Genomic DNA, 20,221 nt, shown 5'->3' with positions numbered 1-20,221 from the left:
GGCCTTAAGGATTCCATCCCCAATGTATCCTTTCTTAGTCCCAGGTCACCTACTTCAGAGCTGCACTGCCAAGGACATAGTCATTGGAGGACAGAGCTAACCATTAACCAAATATTTAAGTACACATATATGTAAAGATCATTTTAGATGCTTTGGGATATAAAAATACCAAAGTAAATTTGTCAAGGCATCTGCTGTTGTGGAGCTTAAATGTGAGGGCTGGGGTAGCTTAAAATAAACATTCTTAATCAAAGTGTTGGCCGTAGGCCAGAAGCATGGGTATCACCTAGGAGCTTGTTAGAAATGTAGAATGTCCAGACCTTCTGGATCAAATCTGCATTTTAATAAGGTCTTCAGATGATTCACAGGCATGGAAAAGTCCTAGAAGCAATGGGCTAGAATACAAAGTGGGATGTTTGCGAGAATTCAGTATAACACTTTTTTTTAGCACTTTACATAAAATCTTGTTGAATTTTTGTAACTCCATGAAGTTGGTACTGCTATCCTTATTTGACAGACAAAACCTTTCGAGTTGAAATGTTTTGCCTAACTGATAAAAGCTAGGAAGAGGTGGAGCCTAGTTCCCAATCTCTGCTGACTGAAAGAATATCAGAGAGGGGAACTTAATGTGTAGGAAGTAAGATGGAAAGTTGCAGGTGGCATTTAAAAATTTTATTTTTTAGAGAGAGAGGGAGAGACATTTGTGATGTTTGGCTCCCTCCTGTACGCCCCCTACTGGGAATCAATCCCACAACCCCGGGCATAGGCCCTGACCCAGAATCAAACCATCAACCTTTCATTGCACAGGATGACGCCCAACAAACTGAGCCACACTGATCAGGGCTGCAGGTGGTATTTAAAGTACCAAAAATACCAACGTTCTATAATTAAACTGTATTTGGGAACATGAATAGTGCAGGGTAAAGGCTGAAGTCTAGTTTGTAAAAGCCAGGTTATGCAGCTCCAGCTCCAGTCATACATCCAGTAATGACATTTCATGTGAGGGAAGAGATGGAAAACTGGTGTGTATTGTTTCTGTGAATAACATACAACTTGTGAAAAAGTCAACCTTTCTCGAAGAATCTTCTAAAAGTCAGAAAAGTTTGCTCAGTCCCCTCTCCTTCCCAACTCCCACCCCCACAGACTGATGACTCCTGGCTTTGTATTACAGATTCAGGGGCAAAGCCTCCTATTACATAAAGCTGAGTCTAGAAAGAGTGGCCCACTCTATTTTGACTTGCGGGGGCTCTACACCTGCAGGAATAGATTCTAACACACTGCATTTGGAGTTCTGAACCACTTTGAAGAAGGTTAACCAGGATAGTCAGATTTAACCTGTATTTGGTACATTTAGCCTGGAAAAGAAAAGACAGGAGGCACAGGAAAGGTATAGGCAAATATTTACTAGCTCCTGGGGATAAGAGTGTTGAACATGATATGGTAAGTTTCCTGCATTATGGAGATTAGAGTCTAGTAAGGAAGACAGACATTAAATGAAATATTAAAAATTGTTAAAAAGAGGACAGGAAAAGCTTCCTCTTTGAGGCACCTTATATTATTGAGATTTACAATAGCTTCTATTTGGCCATAAATGTCACTACAAATAATAGTTACCCTCATCTACATGTGTAACATATTTGTACAGAAATGATCAAATTTTCATTACAGCTCCATAAGGTAGGTAGAAATAACTCCCACTTTACAAATGAAGACTTGAGCCCAGCTGGTGTTTCCAGTCAGGGCACATGCCCAGGTTGTGGGTCAAATCCCCAGTGGGGGGGCATACAGGAGGTAGCCAATCGATGTTCTCTCTCACTGATGTTTCTCTCTCGCTCAACAAAATAATAATACAGGGAAAAAAATTTACAAATGAAGACTTGATCCTCAGATTAAGTAATTTGCCCAAGGTAACAAGGTTAGTGAATAGTAGAACCAAAATTGACCCTAAATCCATTAAACTTTCAAAGGTTTATCATAACAGCTACTGTGTAAAGCATCTATACAGACTAGTAGACAAATATGGTAATAGGCACTTGATAATGAACAATTTAGGCTGGAATAGATACCTAGAATTCTTCTAAGGGACTTTGCATTTACTTAAAAATATTTTAATGTGTGCTATGTGCCAAGCACTAGGGATACAGTAGTCAATAAAATGTACATGGTCCTTGTCTTCCTTGAGTTGATAATAGACCAGAAAGACAAATCCTAAACCAAAAGTTGCACACTATGGTTAAGTGCTTTGAAAGTAAAGTATAAGGTACATTGTAATGGGGATCTAAGCGAGTGTGGGGAGTCTTAGATAATGATTCAGCTGTCACAACCCTATCTTTCTCCAAAAAGTTTCTGGTTACCATTCTTTTTTTTTTTTTAAATAGACTTTATTTTTATTTTTTTTATCCTCACCCGAGGATATTTTTCCATTTTTTGTACAGATAGAGTGGGAGGGAGAGAGAGGAAGGGAGAGAGAGAGAGAAATATCGACGTGAAGGGACACATCGAGTGGCTGCCACCCGCACGACCAACCAGGGCCGGGGACAAACTGCAACCGAAGTACGTGCCCTTAGCGGGAACCGAACCTGGGTCTCTCAGTACCCGAACCTGGGTCTCTCAGGACCGCAGGCTGACGCTCTAACCGCTGAGCCAAACTGGCCAGGGCCTGGTTACCATTCTTGAATGGTTTCTGACCTATGTTTAACTCGTTATAATCAAATCCCAAGCCATATCTGAGTAACTTTTAGTCATTACTAGAAAGGATTCTGGCCCTGGCCACTTTGGCTCAACGGTTAGAGCGTCAGCCCAAGGACCGAAGAGTTACAGGTTTGATCCCTTGTCAAGGGCATGTACCTCAGTTTCCAGTTCGATCGCCAGCCCTGATCAAGGTAATGTGGGAAGCAACCAATTGATGTTTCTCTCTCTCTCCCACTTTATCTGAAAAAAATCAATGGAAAAATATCCTCAGGTGAGGATTAAGGGGGAAAAAAAAGGATTCTGGCTTCAGTCAGTTACTAGCAGACTATGGGTTTAACATCCACAGCAGTCACTCCTAAATAATTTCTCCTTGACATAAGTACTTTATTTCCAACAGCATTCTAGACTCCATTTTCTGGATGTGTCTCTGACACCTCAAGCAACTTACCATACCTCTGATTCCTTTAAGAACAAAACAGTTATTCCTTCCCCACCAGGCTTCCCTATTCCTGTTCTTTCAGTCAACCACAGTGAACAACTTGGAGTAGCATTAGACAGTACTTTCTAAAACGTTTTCGTCATAACTGACCCTTTCTCTTTCTTATTGTGCCTTTCCCCTCCTCTTGGGTGCAGACTCTCTTGGATTCTTGCTGTGTGCAAACTATTTTTTTCTGTGTTAAGTTTTTGGGAACAGATCAAACATTTTATATTTTCATGTAGCCCTTGCTGAAAAGATAGATTCTCATCAGTAAATAATTTATTTGATAACATGCCGAATAGTTTATAGTGCAACATGCTACTGTTTACAAAATGTTTAGAAAATGATTCCATTTGTTCCTAATATAAATTGTTAAGGAGGTGGGTTCCTCCCTCTAAAAAGATGAGCAAAGTGAGGATTAAAGGTTAAAAGCCTTTCTAAAGATCATAATTTGTCTAAACAATAATGACATGAAAAAAGCAATGCTTCAAAATGATCCAGCAATAACCTCTCTCCACATTTACCAAGTAAATTATTCACTCTTTAGTAAAGCCCTCTCCAAATCCTGTTCCCTCAAATCTCCACATCACCTCAGTTTTCTCATTTGTCATGTGAAAATATTGCTGTTCATTCCATGGATTATTGGAAATGATCTATACACTGTCCAAGAAGTGAACTACTAGCCACATTTAATTAAAATGAAATAAAATGTAAAACTCAGTTCCTCTATGCACATTTCAAGTGACTAATGGCTACCATATTGGACAGAGCATATAGTTCCATCTTTGCAGAAAATTCTATTAGACAGTGCTGCGCTAGAGCTAGGACTTGTCAAAGATCAGAGAAAGCAATATGACTGAACTGAAAACCCAGGCCAGTCAGTACCTAGCTTGTTTTGAGTGAGAAGGGTCACTGGGTGAGTAGGAAGCAAGCTGATCTTTAGGATGGTGACATCACAAAGCACAGCTCACAGTGGTTCTAGAACACCTGGGCTCCCCTGCCACTTTCCCTAACTCATGTCTAGGTTCCTGAAGCTTCTGAACATGTAGCTCCTAGAACTGCTATCTTATTAAAATGTCAACATCTTCACCTTCATCTTCTCCCTGGGACATTATAGATTATGTCTCTCTGAGCTCAATATGGAATTGGCTACAAACAACTCTTCTGGGAGAGACTAATGTGACTCAGCAAACAAATTTGGGGCTACTAGATAATGTTGCTCCGGCTCTGCAAGTTATCCTGGGGATTTTCTTTCTTATTTTGTTGGGAATAGGACTATATACCTTATGGAAACGAAGTGTTCGGTCATTTCAGGTTATATTCTTTTGTTACAGAGAAATTTAAATAGTTATACATAGAAACTTAATTACTTCTCCCATATTGCTGCCACTCAGTTTTAAGACCATTCAGATGAGCAAGGGTTGTCTCTGAAGGTTCTTTAGTTGGTTGAAACTAAATTATCCTTAAAAACTATTGCAATTTGGTTTTGAGCGTAAAAAATGCTCTTTCTCACAATTGTATTCGGATTATCTTATAGTAAAATAGATCAAACAAGTTCACAAACCTGAGAAGGCAGCTTACCCCCAAATTTATTTGATCACTGTTTCATCTTTGAGTGTCTATGTGCCAGACAGGCTCCTTGAATATAACTGGGATCTTGGGTTCTTACTGTGCTATTGTTCTCTAACTGATAAGGAGGCATGTATATTCATTCATTTAGTCTTCATAGTGTTTTCATTATTTCCTTGTTTTAACAAGATAGGATTCCATAAGTATACAGTGGCTCTTTTTGGTAAGAGGAGTATAATTGGCTGAAATTATTAGAAACATTTAGAATTTTACATACCTCTGTTTAATCACCAATAATAATAGCTATATTTACAACATAGTCAAAATGCTTTGAGAATCCCAACAATTCCATGAAATGGATAGAAGTTATTTTCATGTGACACACACAAAAAATGAGGTGAACTAAGGTTCAGTGGAAATTAAAGGAGGTCGGATATTTTTTTAAAAAGACTTTCTTAAAGGGTGACTGGTTTACTTGGCAAATGCTAAGAGAAGTTATACCAGATCATTTTACAGCATGTCACTACTGTTGAGGAACCACGGTCATATGCATTTTCTTAATCTTTCAAAACCCTGCATGATAGGCAGGGCAGGGATTCTCATCTCCATTTTGTACAGGAAACGTGGTTATCACCTACCCAAGTTGACAGAGATTGGAAAAGCTGAGATGTGAACCCAACTTTTAGGATTCAAATTCAATTCTTTTCCAAAATCTCATTCAACATAATCTGACTTCAATCCCCAACATGGACATGTGTGTATATATACTCACATTATAATTAGATGATAGAAGAATATAAAGCCAAAAAAACCCCAAACTCTCATCTGTAATTCTGAGTTCTGCTCTTGCGTGATTAATGTTTAGCTCAATCAGAAAGATGAGTCCACAGCCCTCCAGAAACCTCAGGCAAGAAAAAGCAGTTGAACAGATTGTAAATAGCACGGGCTCTGAAGTCGACTGCTGAGGCTTAAATCTTTGTCCCACCACTTGCTGTGTGACCAAGAGCAGTCACTTAGCCTCTAAACCCCAGTTTCCTTAGCTGTAAAATGGGTTTGCTAACAGTGCCTCCCTAAGGGTTGTGAGGATTAAAGGAGTTACTCTATGTATAAAGTTTAGCACATAAGTACTCAATATGCAGTGCTAGTATTATAAGGAAAAAAGATGATTGGGTGTTTTTTTGTTTTGTTTTGTTTTTCTTCTTCTGGCAGGAATCTGTCCTGGTACATTAAAAAAGGTTGTTGTTGTTTTTGCCATGACCAAGACACCCAGTTTTTCAGACCATGTGTCTTAAAAGAACATACATGGAAGTCAGAATTCCTGGATTCCAGTACTGGCTCTACCATTTCCAAGTTTATGACCTTGGACAATGACAGGGTTCAAACTGGAAGGTAATTAAATAGCTATTCAGATGTGTGGTCTTTTTTTTAAACATAAATAGGTCATGCACAGGCAAGGAAACTCCTATCAAAGAGCCCTACATGTAGCAAACTTTCAGCAAAGGGTATCTATTATTAAATCTTTATTAAATAAATGCAATTAATAATCCCTGACCTGCCTACCACTCCATTTTGTGGTGAAGATCAAAAGATGAAATGGGGGAGATGTTTTGTTAATGCTTGGCGAAGGAATGAGATTATTGTTACCATTAGTTTTTTGTTTTGTTTTGCATCTATAGCAAACTAGCATTACATATGAATAAATAAGTAACTTTCAACTTCTCTTGTTTTATTTTAGAACATGTTGTTGTTTGTAGTCACACTCTACAAACTTTACAAGAAGGGCTCAGATTTTTTGCAGGCTTTGCTGATCAACCCAGAAAAGATTGGTCTCTCAGTTCAAGACAAGAATACCCTCCTGTCCTTGGGTCTGCAAGAGAAAATTTTGAAAAAACTTCAGATGGTAGAAAGCAAAGTGAAGAACCTGGAGGGGATGATCGTTTCTCAAAAACCTGCCACGAAGAGGGATTGCTCCTCTGAGCCCTACTGCAGCTGCTCTGACTGCCAGAGTCCCTTGCCCACATCAGGGTTTACTTCCACATCTGAAATCTGATGGACTCCAAACTTTCCAGAAAAGCACTGTTTCCCTTATGTGTGCAGTGGTGTACCAATAAAGGTAGAGAACTATATTAAAATTACCCTACAAGGCTTGGCTCTCTATTCAATAGAGCCCAACATATCTGCCTGTGTGGTGGGGTAATACTGGGTATGGTGGTAGTTTAAACTGTCTGAGATTGTGGTACATGCTCCACAGGCTGGAGACTAAGCAGTCATACAGAAAAGGATAGCCAAATGGATATGGGAGTGGGAAAAGAAGGGAGAGTGTTCAGGGATGTGGCCTTCAGCTCCATGCTGAAGAGGTTGGATTGGATATAATAAACAGCAAGAAAGTGCCATTGAAGGGTGAAGCGGTGGATTGTCCTGTAGGGGTAGGCTGGCCCTTGTGCTGATCTTGAGTCCAAAATAAATATTTGGCCCAGGAGTCTCCCTGCATTACTCAGAAGTGAGCAAGGGTGGGGTGGACATAAAGGAGACTCTTTAACTTTATCCAACTTTTACTGATGCTTCCTCTGTGCTAAGCAATGTGATAATCCTAGAGAATCTGTTCTGAGTGCTTTAGGAGCACTCAATTTGACTGTTTGGACAGGTAATTTCAGAACAAGGAATTACAATACAGTGAGGTCATAATATCTTGAATTTAGGGGAATTCTCATGTGAATCCACATTGGCAGCACTCAGCTGGTCAGAGCATCATCCCAATGTGCCAAAGTTGCAGGTTTGATCCCCAGTCAGGGCATGTACAAAGGTCAACCAGTGAACGCATGAATAAGTGGAAAAACAATCAATGTTTCTCTCTCTCTAAAATCGATAAATTTTTTTAAAAATCCAGTTTGGCAGGGAGGGAAGAATGTGAGAAAGCACCTACCTGCCATTACACTCAATTTGAGTGTGTTCCCTGACAAGAAAGATGGCCTACTGGGGAAAAGACAGTAGATGGTCCTCTCAGTGGGTCTCATATTCCACAAACTTTATTGTGCATTTTTGCCACAATAAATGTGATTACACTCATTGAAACACTTGACATCTAAATGAAATTTTTTACTTGCTGTGCAAATAAACTGGTTTATTGCTGTGCTGGACAAAAACTGACTATGCTGTTCAACAGGAGACAATATAGCTGTCTCCCAAGTGGTGCCTTCATAAGGGCTTTCCAAGGTTAATTTTGATCATTTTTCTCCAATGCACTGATGTTAAAATGAAACTACTGTGTAAAATGAGACTTCATTGTATAGTGTACTCAGTGCAAAAATAGTTCAACAGGTTGGTGAATATAGGTTGGGGTCAGGAAAGGCTTTGGGGAGGTGACAATGATTTGTCCCATAAAAGATTACATAGGAAGGTATTCAGCAGGAAGGTACTCCTGCTGCTGGGATCATCATGAAGCCATATAAAAGATGGCAGCTTGCCTGGAGAACAAGGAGCATTTCAGGGAGGCTGAAGAACTGATTATTTCCAAGCTACAATGAAGGATTTTTCTTTCAGGGCAAGACACACTAACCTCATCCTCAAATCAGCTTTTAATTCATGATGTGGCAAACAGAACAGATGGGAGTTACCACCTGGTTCTTGAAATGGCCTCTAACTGGACTCCCTGTTGCCATCTGTGTCCCCATTATATTTGTTCTCTACACAGTAGTCAGAGAGATCGTGTTACTACTCTGCTCAAAATCTTCCCATAGCTTCTTTTTTCACTCTGAGTAAATGTGCATTATCTGACAGTGTAGGTGAGAAATTAACTACTGCTATTGCTAGCTGCTAAAGTGCCATGTAATCTTTTAAAGTCGATGTCTCAATTTTTTGTGCTATCTAAACTTCAGTGTCTTCCTGCACAGTTCCAGTCATTCTGTCTTGGTTACCACTCTGGGGTATATCAAAGGAAAGGAAAGTGAGGGGCCTAGAAGAACAGACTGATGTCAGGTAATGAAGGGCATTTAAAGGTCAAACCATATTGTTGGAAATGGACCTTTGTAGGTTTGTTGTTGTTTTTTTAATCCTCACCTGAGGATATTTATCTTCAGATACAGTGGGAGGGAGAGAGGGAGGGAGGGAGGGGGGGGGGGAGAGAGAGAGAGAGAGAGAGAGAGTGAGAGAGAAAGAGAAAGAAACATCGATGTGAGAGACATCGACCGGTTGCCTCCCGCACTACCCCAACCAGGGCCAGGGACCTAACCTCAACCAAGATACGTGCCCTTGACTGGAATGAAACCCACGAGTCTTTGGTCCACAGGCTGATGCTCCAATGGCTGAGCCAAACTGGCCAGGGCTTTTTGTAGGTTTTTATTTTTATTTTTTTTTATTTATTTATTTTTTTATCCTCACCCAAGGATATTTTGGCATTTTTTGTTCAGACAGAGCGGGAGGGAGAGAGAGGAGGAGAGAGAGAGAGAGAGAGAGAGAAACATCGCTGTGAAGGGACACATCGAGTGGTTGCCACCTGCATGACCCAACCAGGGCTGGGGACAAACCGCAACCGAGGTACATGCCCTTAGCGGGAACCGAACCCGGGTCTCTCTGGACCGCAGGCCGACGCTCTAACCGCTGAGCCAAACTGGCCAGGGCCTTTTGTAGGTTTTTAACAGGAGTAACATAAATTTGGTAGTCTGTGTGGGAGACATACATTGAGCTAAATGCAAAGTGTGATAGAAACTAAAGAGGTCATCTTGTTCCTGGATCTAAGCTCCCCAGAAAGAATGTGTGATTCACACCACAATCATAAGAGAAAAATATCAAGTATTCATTCCCAGTGGGGGCATTGTTTTCTTGAGATCAGAACACTTATGTCCAGGGCATCAATTCAGGCATTACTTTGGATTCCTGGCAAGTAGAGAATAAAGGCAAGCCCGGCTGGTGTGGCTCAGTGGTTGAGTATTGACCCATGTACCAAGAGGTCACCAGTTTGATTCCTGGTTGGAGCACATGCCCAGGTTGTGGGGGGGATGCAGGAGGCGGCTAATCGATGTTCTCGCTCATCGATGTTTCTGTCTCTCTCTCCCTCTCCCTTCCTCTCTCTAAAATCAATAAAGAAAAAAAAAGAGAATAAAGGCAAGACAGGGAAAGGGTTTGAGAGCTATTTTATCATTCAGGTTAGATGGGGTAGAAGAACTACCCCATACTAGTGTCCACAACTCTAGGGAAAATTCTTATCCTTCTAATTCAGTCTCTCTCCATTGGCAAAACCCTGACAATACCTTGTTTTGAGGCTCCTATTTCAGAGTTCAGACAGACCAGGTCCTCTATTAACACTATCTTTCTGCAAGGGGGAACAAGTGATTATTCCCTTTCCATAATTCACTTCTCCCTCCACTACTATCACCCTAGCCCAAGCCACCATCATCTCTCATCTGGTTCTTGAAATGGCCTCCTAATCAGATCCCGTTTCCATCTGTGTCCCCATTATATTTGTTCTCTACAAAGGAGTCAAAGAGATCATGTTACTACTCGGCTTAAAATCTTCCAATGACCTATTCTTTCACTCAGAGTAAAAGTTAAGTTCTTAACTAAAACACTGTGTATGATGGCATGATCTGCACCCCCCCTCCTTACTCTCTATACTCATACCATTCCTCAAATATTGTGAAGAAGCACTGTCCCACTTCAGGGCCTTTGCACTTGCTGTTCATAGTGCATGGCACACTTTCTCCAGATACTCTATGGCTGTGGGTCTGTGCTCAACTGTCAGCTATTCTGAGAGGTCTTCCTTGACCATCTTATATAAAGTAGTGCCCCCACCCTCATGCGACAAGCTGTATCCCCCTTTCCCTGCTTTTTCTTCATAGTACTTATCAATCTCCTCCACTTTTACTGTTACTTATTTGCTTATCTATCAATCCCTCCATCCACCCCAGCTCACTAAGTCTGTAAGCTTCAGGAGAGGAAAGGACTTTGGTTCATTGATATGTCCCAAGCACCTAGAACAGTCTCTGATACTAGCAGAAACTCAGTTATTTGTTGAATGAAAGAGTGAATTACAGTGTTGACTTTTAGAAACTTCACACCAGCTTCTTGTTCCTCCATCTCTTCAGACACATGGTGTCAAATCAACACTGATACAATTCTCACAAGTATGGGGAGCTAGTAGCTAATCTTTATTGGGCAAGCCAGGTACACTGCTAAGAGAATTACACAATTTTTCTCATTTGATCCTCACAATATGAGGAAGCAAATACTAGTATTCTCATTTTGCTGATGGGGAACTGATGCACAGAAAGGTTAAGCAAGTTGCTAATATGTGGTACAGCTGTGTCTGGCACTCAAGCAGCCCGACTAAATCTGTGCTCTTAGCCACGAAGTTTGGGTGGCAGGAGCTTCTGTGAGGTTTTGGACCAACTGCAGCAGGCTGGGTGGATCTAGACAGATGAAGACAAGAAGACTGAAGAGAGCATAGTAATGATCACCCAAGGGAGAGAGAATTTTGAAAAAGTGTTTATCCGCTCATGTTTTAAGTTGATATCTTAATCATTAATTTAAACACTTGCAATGGATGTAAATTCTGGAAAATTATAAATAATGACAATTTAAGATGAAACTAAAATTACATTTTATAATGTATCCAACAGAATCTATATAACAGTTGAATAACCACTAACATACATTTAAAATTAAACAAATAAGCCCAGCTGCTGTGGTTCAGTGGATTGAGCCATGAGAGATCCTGGTTCCATTCCAGGTTGGGGCACATGCCTGGGTTGCATGCTTGATCTGCAGTAGGGGGCGTGTGGGAGGAAGCAGATCCATGTTTCTCTCACATAAATGTTTCTATCTCTCCCTCTCTAAAAAAAAATCAATGAAAAACATATTTTAATACAATAAAATTACACAAATAAGCCCTTTAACATTTGTTAATTCTACATTTTTTATCATCTCTAATGTACATTTATATTCCACTTCCCCATTAAATGTTATCCAAATGTAAATTTTTGTTAGAAAAACCTTTAATCACTTGTTTGAGATAAAAAAAATATGTACATATTAGAGTAGAATTTTATTTTATTTTATTTATTTTTGTTGTTAATCCTTACCCAAGGATATTTTTCTATTGATTTTTTTGTTTTTTAGATGAGGAAGGGAGAGAGGGCGCAAGAGAGAGAGAGAGAGAGAGAGAGAGAGAGAGAGAGAGAGAGAAACAGAGACAGAGAGAGAGAGGTGTCTCTCTCACATCGATTGGTTGCCTCCCACATGACCCTGACCAGGGCCAGGAATGAAACCTGCAACCCAGGTACATGCCTTTGACTGAGAATTAAACCCAAGACCCTTTGGTCGGTGGGCCGACACTCTAACCGCTGAGCCAAACTGGCCAGGGCTAGAGTAGAATTTTTAAAATTTTCCTGTAAACGTATGGGTCTATGTATTGGAAAGAATTCTTTGAATTGACTAATCATTATAATTATCATTACAATTAATGATTAAAAATCTGCAAAAGGATATGATTACAAATTTTAATAATACATAAATATAAAATGTAAAATTCTACTGGAAATACAGTTCTCAGTGAGATGGATGGGGCTTCTCCACCAATTAATTCATGTGTCTGAATGGCTATTTCTTACTGATATATTTTTTGTTTTTGTAGATACAGTCTTGAGAAATACTACACAGATAGACAGAAATGCTAGTTTTCTTATAGAAATGTCAATCAACTTTGTTTTCCTTCTGAGTTATATGCCAAAAACCAAATAATGTTCCTTCATTAGATGACAGTTCAGTTAGTTCCGCCACTAATTTTGTGTAAAGCAAAGAACTGGAAACAATTTGACTTGCAAAATAATTTGTTATCCTATCACTAAAGTCCATCACTTTCTCAAGTGACTTTTAATTATATAATTACTCTCATTTAGAAGCATTTAGGAAGAGTGGGAAATTCAAGATATTGTCATTTCCACCCATCTTTAGCACTACAATTTCACTGTAGTTCAAATAGAGTTTAATTGCTGCTGCAGATTTAGCTCAATACATTGTAAATAATAACTATGCAAGTAAGCAACACCACTGTGGCAATCCAATGAACCAAGTCTGAATTATCTTCGGTCAGAAAAAATTTCACTGTTCAGGTCAAACAAATGTGTTAACAGGCGTCCCTGTGACCACATTTCACTTCTGAATCCCAAGACAGACATAGCGCTGTGCTTTGATAGGAGTTTGTCCCTAGATCAAGTAAGACCCTTTCAGAGCAAGTATTTCTAACTCACGCTATCCTTGCTTTGCTCCAGGGGAACTATCTCTTAGTCAAAATGCCGCCTTTGACTCACTTGGGCTGGGAAAGGGCTATCTTGAATGGAAATCTCATCACGACCGCCCACTGTCTAACATGCCTGCATTCAAAACACCTCCCCTAGAGGCCAAAATACGGCACTTACACTGCCTAGTCTCGTAGTTAACTAGCCCTTTAGTCTTAAGGTATCTCAGGATGAACATACCACAGTCCGAATAGCATTAGTTAGAGGAATGGCCTCTAAAGCCTGAGACGTCTGCTCCTCGTTCTTCCCCGCTAGTTCAGGGCGGGAGTGGCGGTCCGTTCTGGGTTAGTGCCTGCTCAGTCCCACTACCAGGGGCCTTGTCCCGGCCGGGAAAATGAGGCTCAGGCCGCAGCCCAGCAGGGCAGGCCCCGAAGCGAAGAGTTGCAACTGCAAATCTGGAAGCTAGAAAGCGATGCCGTGCTCCGGAGGGAAGCCGGAACCCTCAGCAGGCACTCGGCGAGGAGGGGAAGGGAAGGAATGCGTGCGACGCAGCTCAGCATGAGCAGCTCGGTTGGCGGAAGCCAGAACGCAGCATCTGGGCCTCAGTTCTCCTCGGGCCGGAAGTGAGGAAGGCGGGAATGCTCCTTTTCCGGCAAAAACTTGGCTGCCCTAAGGGGCGTCGGCGTGGGGAAGAGTGTTTGTGTAACACTGCCGGCTGCGCGCAGCGGGTGGGATGGGGACGGGTGTGGCTGCAGCGACGTTCGGAAGGGACGGAAATAGCTGTGACACTGCCAGGACGCTCAGAGGGGACTGTGTTGGTGTGGCACCGTTGCACGCTTGAGGAGCTGGCGGAACCAGGTGGCCATGGGGATGTGGGCATCGCTGGACCCGATGTGGGAGATGCCGGCGGAGAAGCGTATTTTTGGGGCAGTGTTGCTCTTTTCCTGGACCGTGTATCTCTGGGAGACCTTCCTAGCACAGCGGCAGGTGAGCCTAGACAGGGCCCATCTAACCCCGACACCCGGCCAGCTGTAGGCCAGCCACAGTCTCTACCCCAAGTCCCTGGGTGGATGCTGCGGCCACAGCACCCAGCCTCCACCCTGTGGGTCCCTACTGAGCCTCTTGGCCCGATGGTGGGATTGGCCTTGGGAGGATCCGGTGCCTCAGGGACGTTTCCCGCAACGTGATGATGGGACTCAGGAGGATTGGGGCCTGGTGAAAGGGAAAGCAGGCTGCCGCCTTGTCAGGCTTTAGCCCTTATACCTGCCCCACAGCTTACTTAAGATCCCCAGACTTATCTTTTTTACCTTTGGCAGCGACCCATAAACCTTCAAAAGGATGCTATCTAACATTTAAGAATGACAACTTCCTCATGACGTATAATCATGCTCAACCACGGAATCAGGAAACCATTTCCTGAAAATAAAGATTTCTCAAGCCTTCCAAGAACCTGAACTCTCTTTTCTTAAAAAAAAAAAAAAAAAAAAAAAGGAGGAGGCTGGCTGGTGTTGCTCAGTGGATTGAGCGCCCTCCCATGGATTGAGAGGTCCCATGGACTGAGAGGACCTGGTTTGATTCCGGGTCAGGGCACATACCTGGGTTGCGGCTCCATCCCCAGTAGGGGGCGCGCAGGAGGCAGATGATGGATGTTTCTCACATTGATGTTTCTCTCCCTTCCTCTCTCTCTAAAAACAAAGTCAATAAAAGTAAAAAATAAAGAGTATGTTGTTTTTGCCCAAAGAACAAAATTTGTTTTTCTCAAAAGCTTCTTTATTATTTTTGTTTAAACAATTAAAACTGTAAAGTAGAAAATGAATGTTACTTAGCAGTTCCCCAGAGATGATCATAATTAATAGCTTGATGGATTAATGATATGAACATTTATTTATTTATTTATTTATTTTTATCCTCACCCGAGGACATTTTTCCATTTTTTGTTCAGATAGAGTGGGAGGGAAAGAGAGGAAGAGAGAGAAACATCGATGTGAAAGGGACACATAGAGTGGCTGCCACGCACAGGACCCAACCGGGGCCAGGGACAAACCGAAACCGAGGTACATGCTCTCTGCGGGAACCAAACTGGGTCTCTCGGGACCACAGGCTGATGCTCCAACCGCTGAGCCAAACAGGCCAGGGTGCCATATGAACTTTTAAATGAGGTAGATTTTAAGTTTAATTGACTGCTTCATTACCGTCTCTCACTGTTTGTTTGCTTTACCTACATTCTTAAGTGTTGCTGCTGAATTATGTCAACCATAATAGTTATGAAAACCTTTCTCTTTTTAACTGCTAGAACTCTTTCTTGAGCATTACAGTTTTTTTCCTCTGAAAATTTATTCCGTCGTTTTACATTCTGCATGAGTCGTTAAATTGAAATTATAACTTTCTATATCTGTCAATGTTTGGGTTATATCCTGATATCTTCTTTTAATCCAGAATATTTAAAGAGGTGTTAAGATGAATAGTATTAGTTTCTCTGACCTAATGTTCTCTGACCTAATAGCTCTTTGGATTGCTTCATTCGTACAGAGTCTTGTAGGCCTTGAGAAGATAACTTTGCATAAAGTAAACACATAGTATGTAGTATCTAAATTGGGGATGGAGTATTGAACATCTCTTTGTCTTACTTTAATATAAGCCTCATTACAGTAACTACTTTTCTATAGTGTCTTCTTTACTCAGTTGTGTTTTCCTGTAATGCCTTTTAGTGAGGGTTTGGTAAGATGCACAACAATAGCCCTGGCCAGTTTGGCTCAGCAGTTAGAGTGTCGGCCTGCCGACCAGAGAGGCCTGGGTTCGGTTCCTGCTAAGGGTATATACCTCGGTTGCAGTTTGTCCCTGGCCCAGTTGGGGTTGTGTGGGTGGCAACCTGTTGATGTGTCTCTCTCACATTGATGTTTCTCTCTCTCTCTCTTCCCCCTCTCTCCCTCATGCTCTATCTGAAGATAAAATGCAAAAATGTGGCCCGGGCCGGTTTGGTTCAGCGGTTAGAGTGTCGGCCTGCGGTCTGAAGAGACCCGGGTTCGGTTCCCGCTGGGGGCACGTACCTCGGTTGCAGTTTGTCCCTGGCCCTGGTTGGGTTGTGTGGGTGGCGACCACTCGATGTGTCCCTTTCACATCAATGTTTCTCTCTCTCTCTCTCTCCCTCCCACTCTATCTGAACAAAATATCAAAAAATGTCCTCGGGTGAGGATAAAAAAAAAAAAAATGAAAAATGTGCTCGGGTGAGATAAAAAAAAGAAAGGAAGGAAGCACAACAATAAATAGAGAAGCCATTTGTCATAAAACCATTGTAGAAGATGTTGTCCATTATGTTCTTTGGTATCTGTTTCCTGTATTGTGTCCTATGGGCTGAAATTGCCTTTTAGAATTTGGTATAATGTCTTTCTTGAAGACCTGATATGTTTCTGTTATTCCTCACATTTCCCTTAATTTGGCTTCTAGGACCAGATTTAATTACATGCCACAATATCTGTTAATACTCATGATTAGCACATTTACTTCCTTCTCCTATCCATGAATTTGTTTTTTATATCATAGGATGTATGTTATAGCTGAAATGAGTTCTACCCTTTGTGATGTTACAATTTTGGTTTACATATGCAAACTGAAGTATGATGACAACCTACTTTTAATCTTGCCTAGTCAGCCCTGGCTAGTTTGGCTCAGCGGTTAGAGCGTCAGCCCGCAGACCAGAGAGTCTCGCGTGCCATTCCTTCTAAGGGCACTGCCTCAGTTGTGGTTTGTCCCCAACCCCGGTTGTGGTAGTGTAGGTGGCAGCCACTCGATGTGTCTCTCTCTCTTCCTCCCTCTCTCCCTCCTAGTCTGTCTGAAGATGGATGCAAAAATGTCCTCGGGTGAGGATAAAAAAATAATAATAATGCATTTAATCTTGCCTAGTCAGCCAGCCTCAGATTCTCTCTTTTTTTTTTTTAATTTTTTTTTCTTTTTATTGATTTTAGAGAGAGAGGACGGGAGAGGGAGAGAGATAGAAACATCGATGAGAGAGAACATCGACTGGCCGCCTCCTGCATGCCCCCCCACCCCCTCGGGGTATCAGGCCCACAACCTGGGCATATGCCCTGACTGAGAATCGAACCAGCGACCTCTTGGTGCATGGGTCGATGCTCAGCCACTGAGCCACACTGACCTGGCAGATTCTCTTGCTCTTCTTTTACTTTTCTGCATCAGTGTTAGTAGACAATGTGCTTGATCAAATGCAGTATTTGTGTCTGTGTAAAGCAAATTCAGCAGGCTTAAGTAACAAGTTAATGCTATAAAACCACTCAATGTTTGATCATAAATGACTATTATAATGAATAATTAATTGGTTTGACTGTTTCATTAAAGTGTTTTCTTCAAAATATTTCAGAGACGGATATATAAAACAACAACTCATGTACCACTGGAGTTAGGGCAGATCATGGATTCAGAAACGTTTGAGAAATCTCGACTGTATCAGCTGGATAAAAGTAACTTCAGCTTCTGGTCAGGACTCTATTCAGAGATTGAAGGCACTGTAAGTAATTTACTTCTTGAAGAAACAGTTTATCAAATTGTTTAATACTTTGTGAAGTTTGTTTTCCTTTTTATATTTTTGTGATATAAAAGAGGGTACCGCATCTACAAATCCCAGAATGCTTTCTTGACCTTTGTTGATAGAATAGGTGTGGAGCAAAAGAGTCAGAAACATAACTGCTTAGTTATGATTTCACTTATATGTGGAATTTAATGAACAAAATAAAGTAACAAACAAAATAGGAACAGACTCATAGGTTCAGAGAACAGACTGACAGCTGTCAGAGGGGAAGGGGATTGGAGCACTGGGTGAAAACGGTAAAGGGATTAAGCAGAAACCAAAAACAAAAGAAACTCATATCCCTGGCTGGTGTGGCTCAGTTACTTGGGTGTCATCCTGTGCACCAAAAAGTTGTAGGTTCAATTCTCGGTCAGGGCACATGCCTGGGTTGTGGACTCTATCCCTGGTGGGGGACGTGCAGGAGGCAGCCGATTGATATTGTGCTTTCACATGTGCTTTCTCTTTCTCTCTAAAAAAAAAAAACCCTCATAGACATAGACAATGTTATGACAACGATATGGTGATTACTAGAAGGAAAGGGGGCTGAAGGGAGGTATAAAAGGATAAAGGCAGGATAAATGGTGATGGAAGACTTGACTTGGGTTGGTGAACACACAATACAATATACAGATGATGTATTCTTTTTTCTTTTCTATTGCATTTATTTTCAGATAGAGAGGGAGGGGGAGAGGAAGAGAGAGAGAGAAACATCAACATGAGAGAGACACATCGAGCGGCTGCCACCCACACAACCCCAATCAGGGCTGAGGACAAACTGCAACCAAGGCATGTGCCCTTAGCGGGAACTGAACCTGGGCCTCTCTTATCCATGGGATGACGCTCCAACTGCTGAGCCAAACGGGCCAGGGCAATGTATTCTTTAAAAAAAAAAAAAAAAAAAAATTTTGTTGTTGCTGTTGTTAGTCCTCGCCCAAAGATATTTTTCCATTGATTTTTTTTTTTTTTAATTTTGAGAGAGTGGAAGGGAAGGACGGGAGGGAGGGTGAAAGAGAGAGAAAAAGAAAATATCAATGTGAGAGAGACACATCGATTGGGTTTCTCCAGCACAAACCTGACTAGGGCTAGGGATTGAACCTGCAAACCAGGTACGTGCCCTTGACTGGGAATCAAACCCTAGACCCTTTGATCCACGGGCCAATGCTCTAACCGCTGAGCAAAACTGGCCAGACAGATGATGTGTTCTAGAATTGTACACCTGAAACCTATATAACTTTATTAACCAATATCACCCCAATAAATTCAGTAAAAATTAAAAAAAAAAAAAAAAAAAAACTTTTGAAAAAAAAGTTACAGAATATGTTAACTGTCACCCTGAGACCAGGTGTGAAAAAAATCCTTGTGTTCTTCTTATAGCAGTCCCTACTTGTGTTCATGCCTCTATCTTAATTCAACAACCTGTCTTCTACACTGCAACCAAAGGAATTCTGAAGAACAATTTTGATCATGTTATTTTCCTTCAGGGTGAAGTCCAAATTTCTTTGCATGGTTTATGAGATCCTTTTTGGTTACTTGAGCCTCATCTTTTTATTTCTCCCCCCCCCCCCCCCAATTTTTCTTCATTCTTTATTGTACTCATAGCCAACTTGGTTTTCTATGACTTTGAATCTTTTTACATGTGAGTTACACTGCCCAGGGTGTCTTTCCTCTTCCTCTTCAATGCCACTCTCTCACTGGAGGCTAATTAATCCCTACTGTCTCATTAGGATCCAGTCGAGACATCATCTCTTCTAAGAAGCTGTTTGAAACTTCCCCTGTCCCTTAAGTCTACTTAAAGTAGCATCCAATCAGTATTCTTGTCAGAGTACTTATCAGATTGTATTGAATTTGCCTGTTTAGTTGACAGGCTGCTAGTTCCTTAAAGAAAGGGTACTTTAAAGTCTTGTTCAGTATTTTATACCTTGTGCCTGGCTTATAATAAGCACCTAATTCATATTTATTTAATGAAACAGTGAGTGACAGATGGTTTTCACTTAGTAAAACAGGGCCATTCTTACCATGCTAAAAGAAGAGAGGCTGTGTGTAGAGTATTGTTTCTCAGTCTTTTTCATGCTCTACCCTGTGACCGGTGACCTCTTGGTGCATGGGTTGACCATGTACCTTTTAAGACATTTTTTTCCTAATCATCCTTCCATGAAATTTTAATACCACAGATACATTGTAGATCTGTTTCTGTGCCATATGTATATATATCCGTGCTTTACATATACAATGAATACAATTTTGTTCACCCCAAAAACCCATTTTTTTGGTTTTCCACCCCCAGGAACAACTGAAAGTGTGTAGTGTACAAGTTAAGAACAAACTTTTGAGCTCAGGTGGCTTGAGTTGGAACCTCAGCTCTACCATACCAGCTATGTGACCTCAAGCAAGTCACTCAATTTTCTCATCTGTTAAAGTTATATGGCAATAATAGTTCCTCCTTCATAGTGTTGAGAGGATTAAATGAGTTAATATATGTAAGATGCTTAGAACAGTGCCTGATCCATTCATTGTAAGTGCTCCATAAGTGTTGGCTATTTTTTTTTTTTAACTTTTATTTATTTATTTTTTCTTTATTGATTTTAAAGAGAGGAAAGGAAAGGGAAAGACAGAAACATCAATGAGAAAACACATTGATTGGACACCTCCTGCATGCTCCCCCCCTTTGGATTT

At 41.2% G+C, this 20,221-nt stretch overlaps 1 protein-coding gene across 3 annotated transcripts in view; it reads left to right on the top strand.

Moving 5' to 3' along the window:
* The first annotated feature begins 13,735 nt into the window (after positions 1-13,735).
* ZMPSTE24 (zinc metallopeptidase STE24) overlaps positions 13,736-20,221 on the top strand; it is a 48,100-nt gene continuing 41,614 nt past the window's right edge. Inside the window, exons 1-2 of one of the 3 annotated variants that reach the window (XM_036257182.1) lie at positions 13,736-13,956; positions 17,342-17,488. In XM_036257182.1, the coding sequence (XP_036113075.1) occupies positions 13,834-13,956; positions 17,342-17,488 (270 nt within the window). In that variant the 5' untranslated portion in view covers positions 13,736-13,833. Of the gene's footprint in view, positions 13,957-16,782; positions 16,827-17,341; positions 17,489-20,221 lie in introns of those variants that run through there. The other 2 variants (XM_036257184.1, XM_036257183.1) reach the window with 2 other exon arrangements.

The sequence above is a fragment of the Molossus molossus genome, unplaced genomic scaffold, assembly GCF_014108415.1.
Source record: "Molossus molossus isolate mMolMol1 unplaced genomic scaffold, mMolMol1.p scaffold_m16_p_12, whole genome shotgun sequence".
Lineage (NCBI taxonomy): Eukaryota > Metazoa > Chordata > Mammalia > Chiroptera > Molossidae > Molossus > Molossus molossus.
This window is presented reverse-complemented; position numbering and strand designations above follow the sequence as displayed.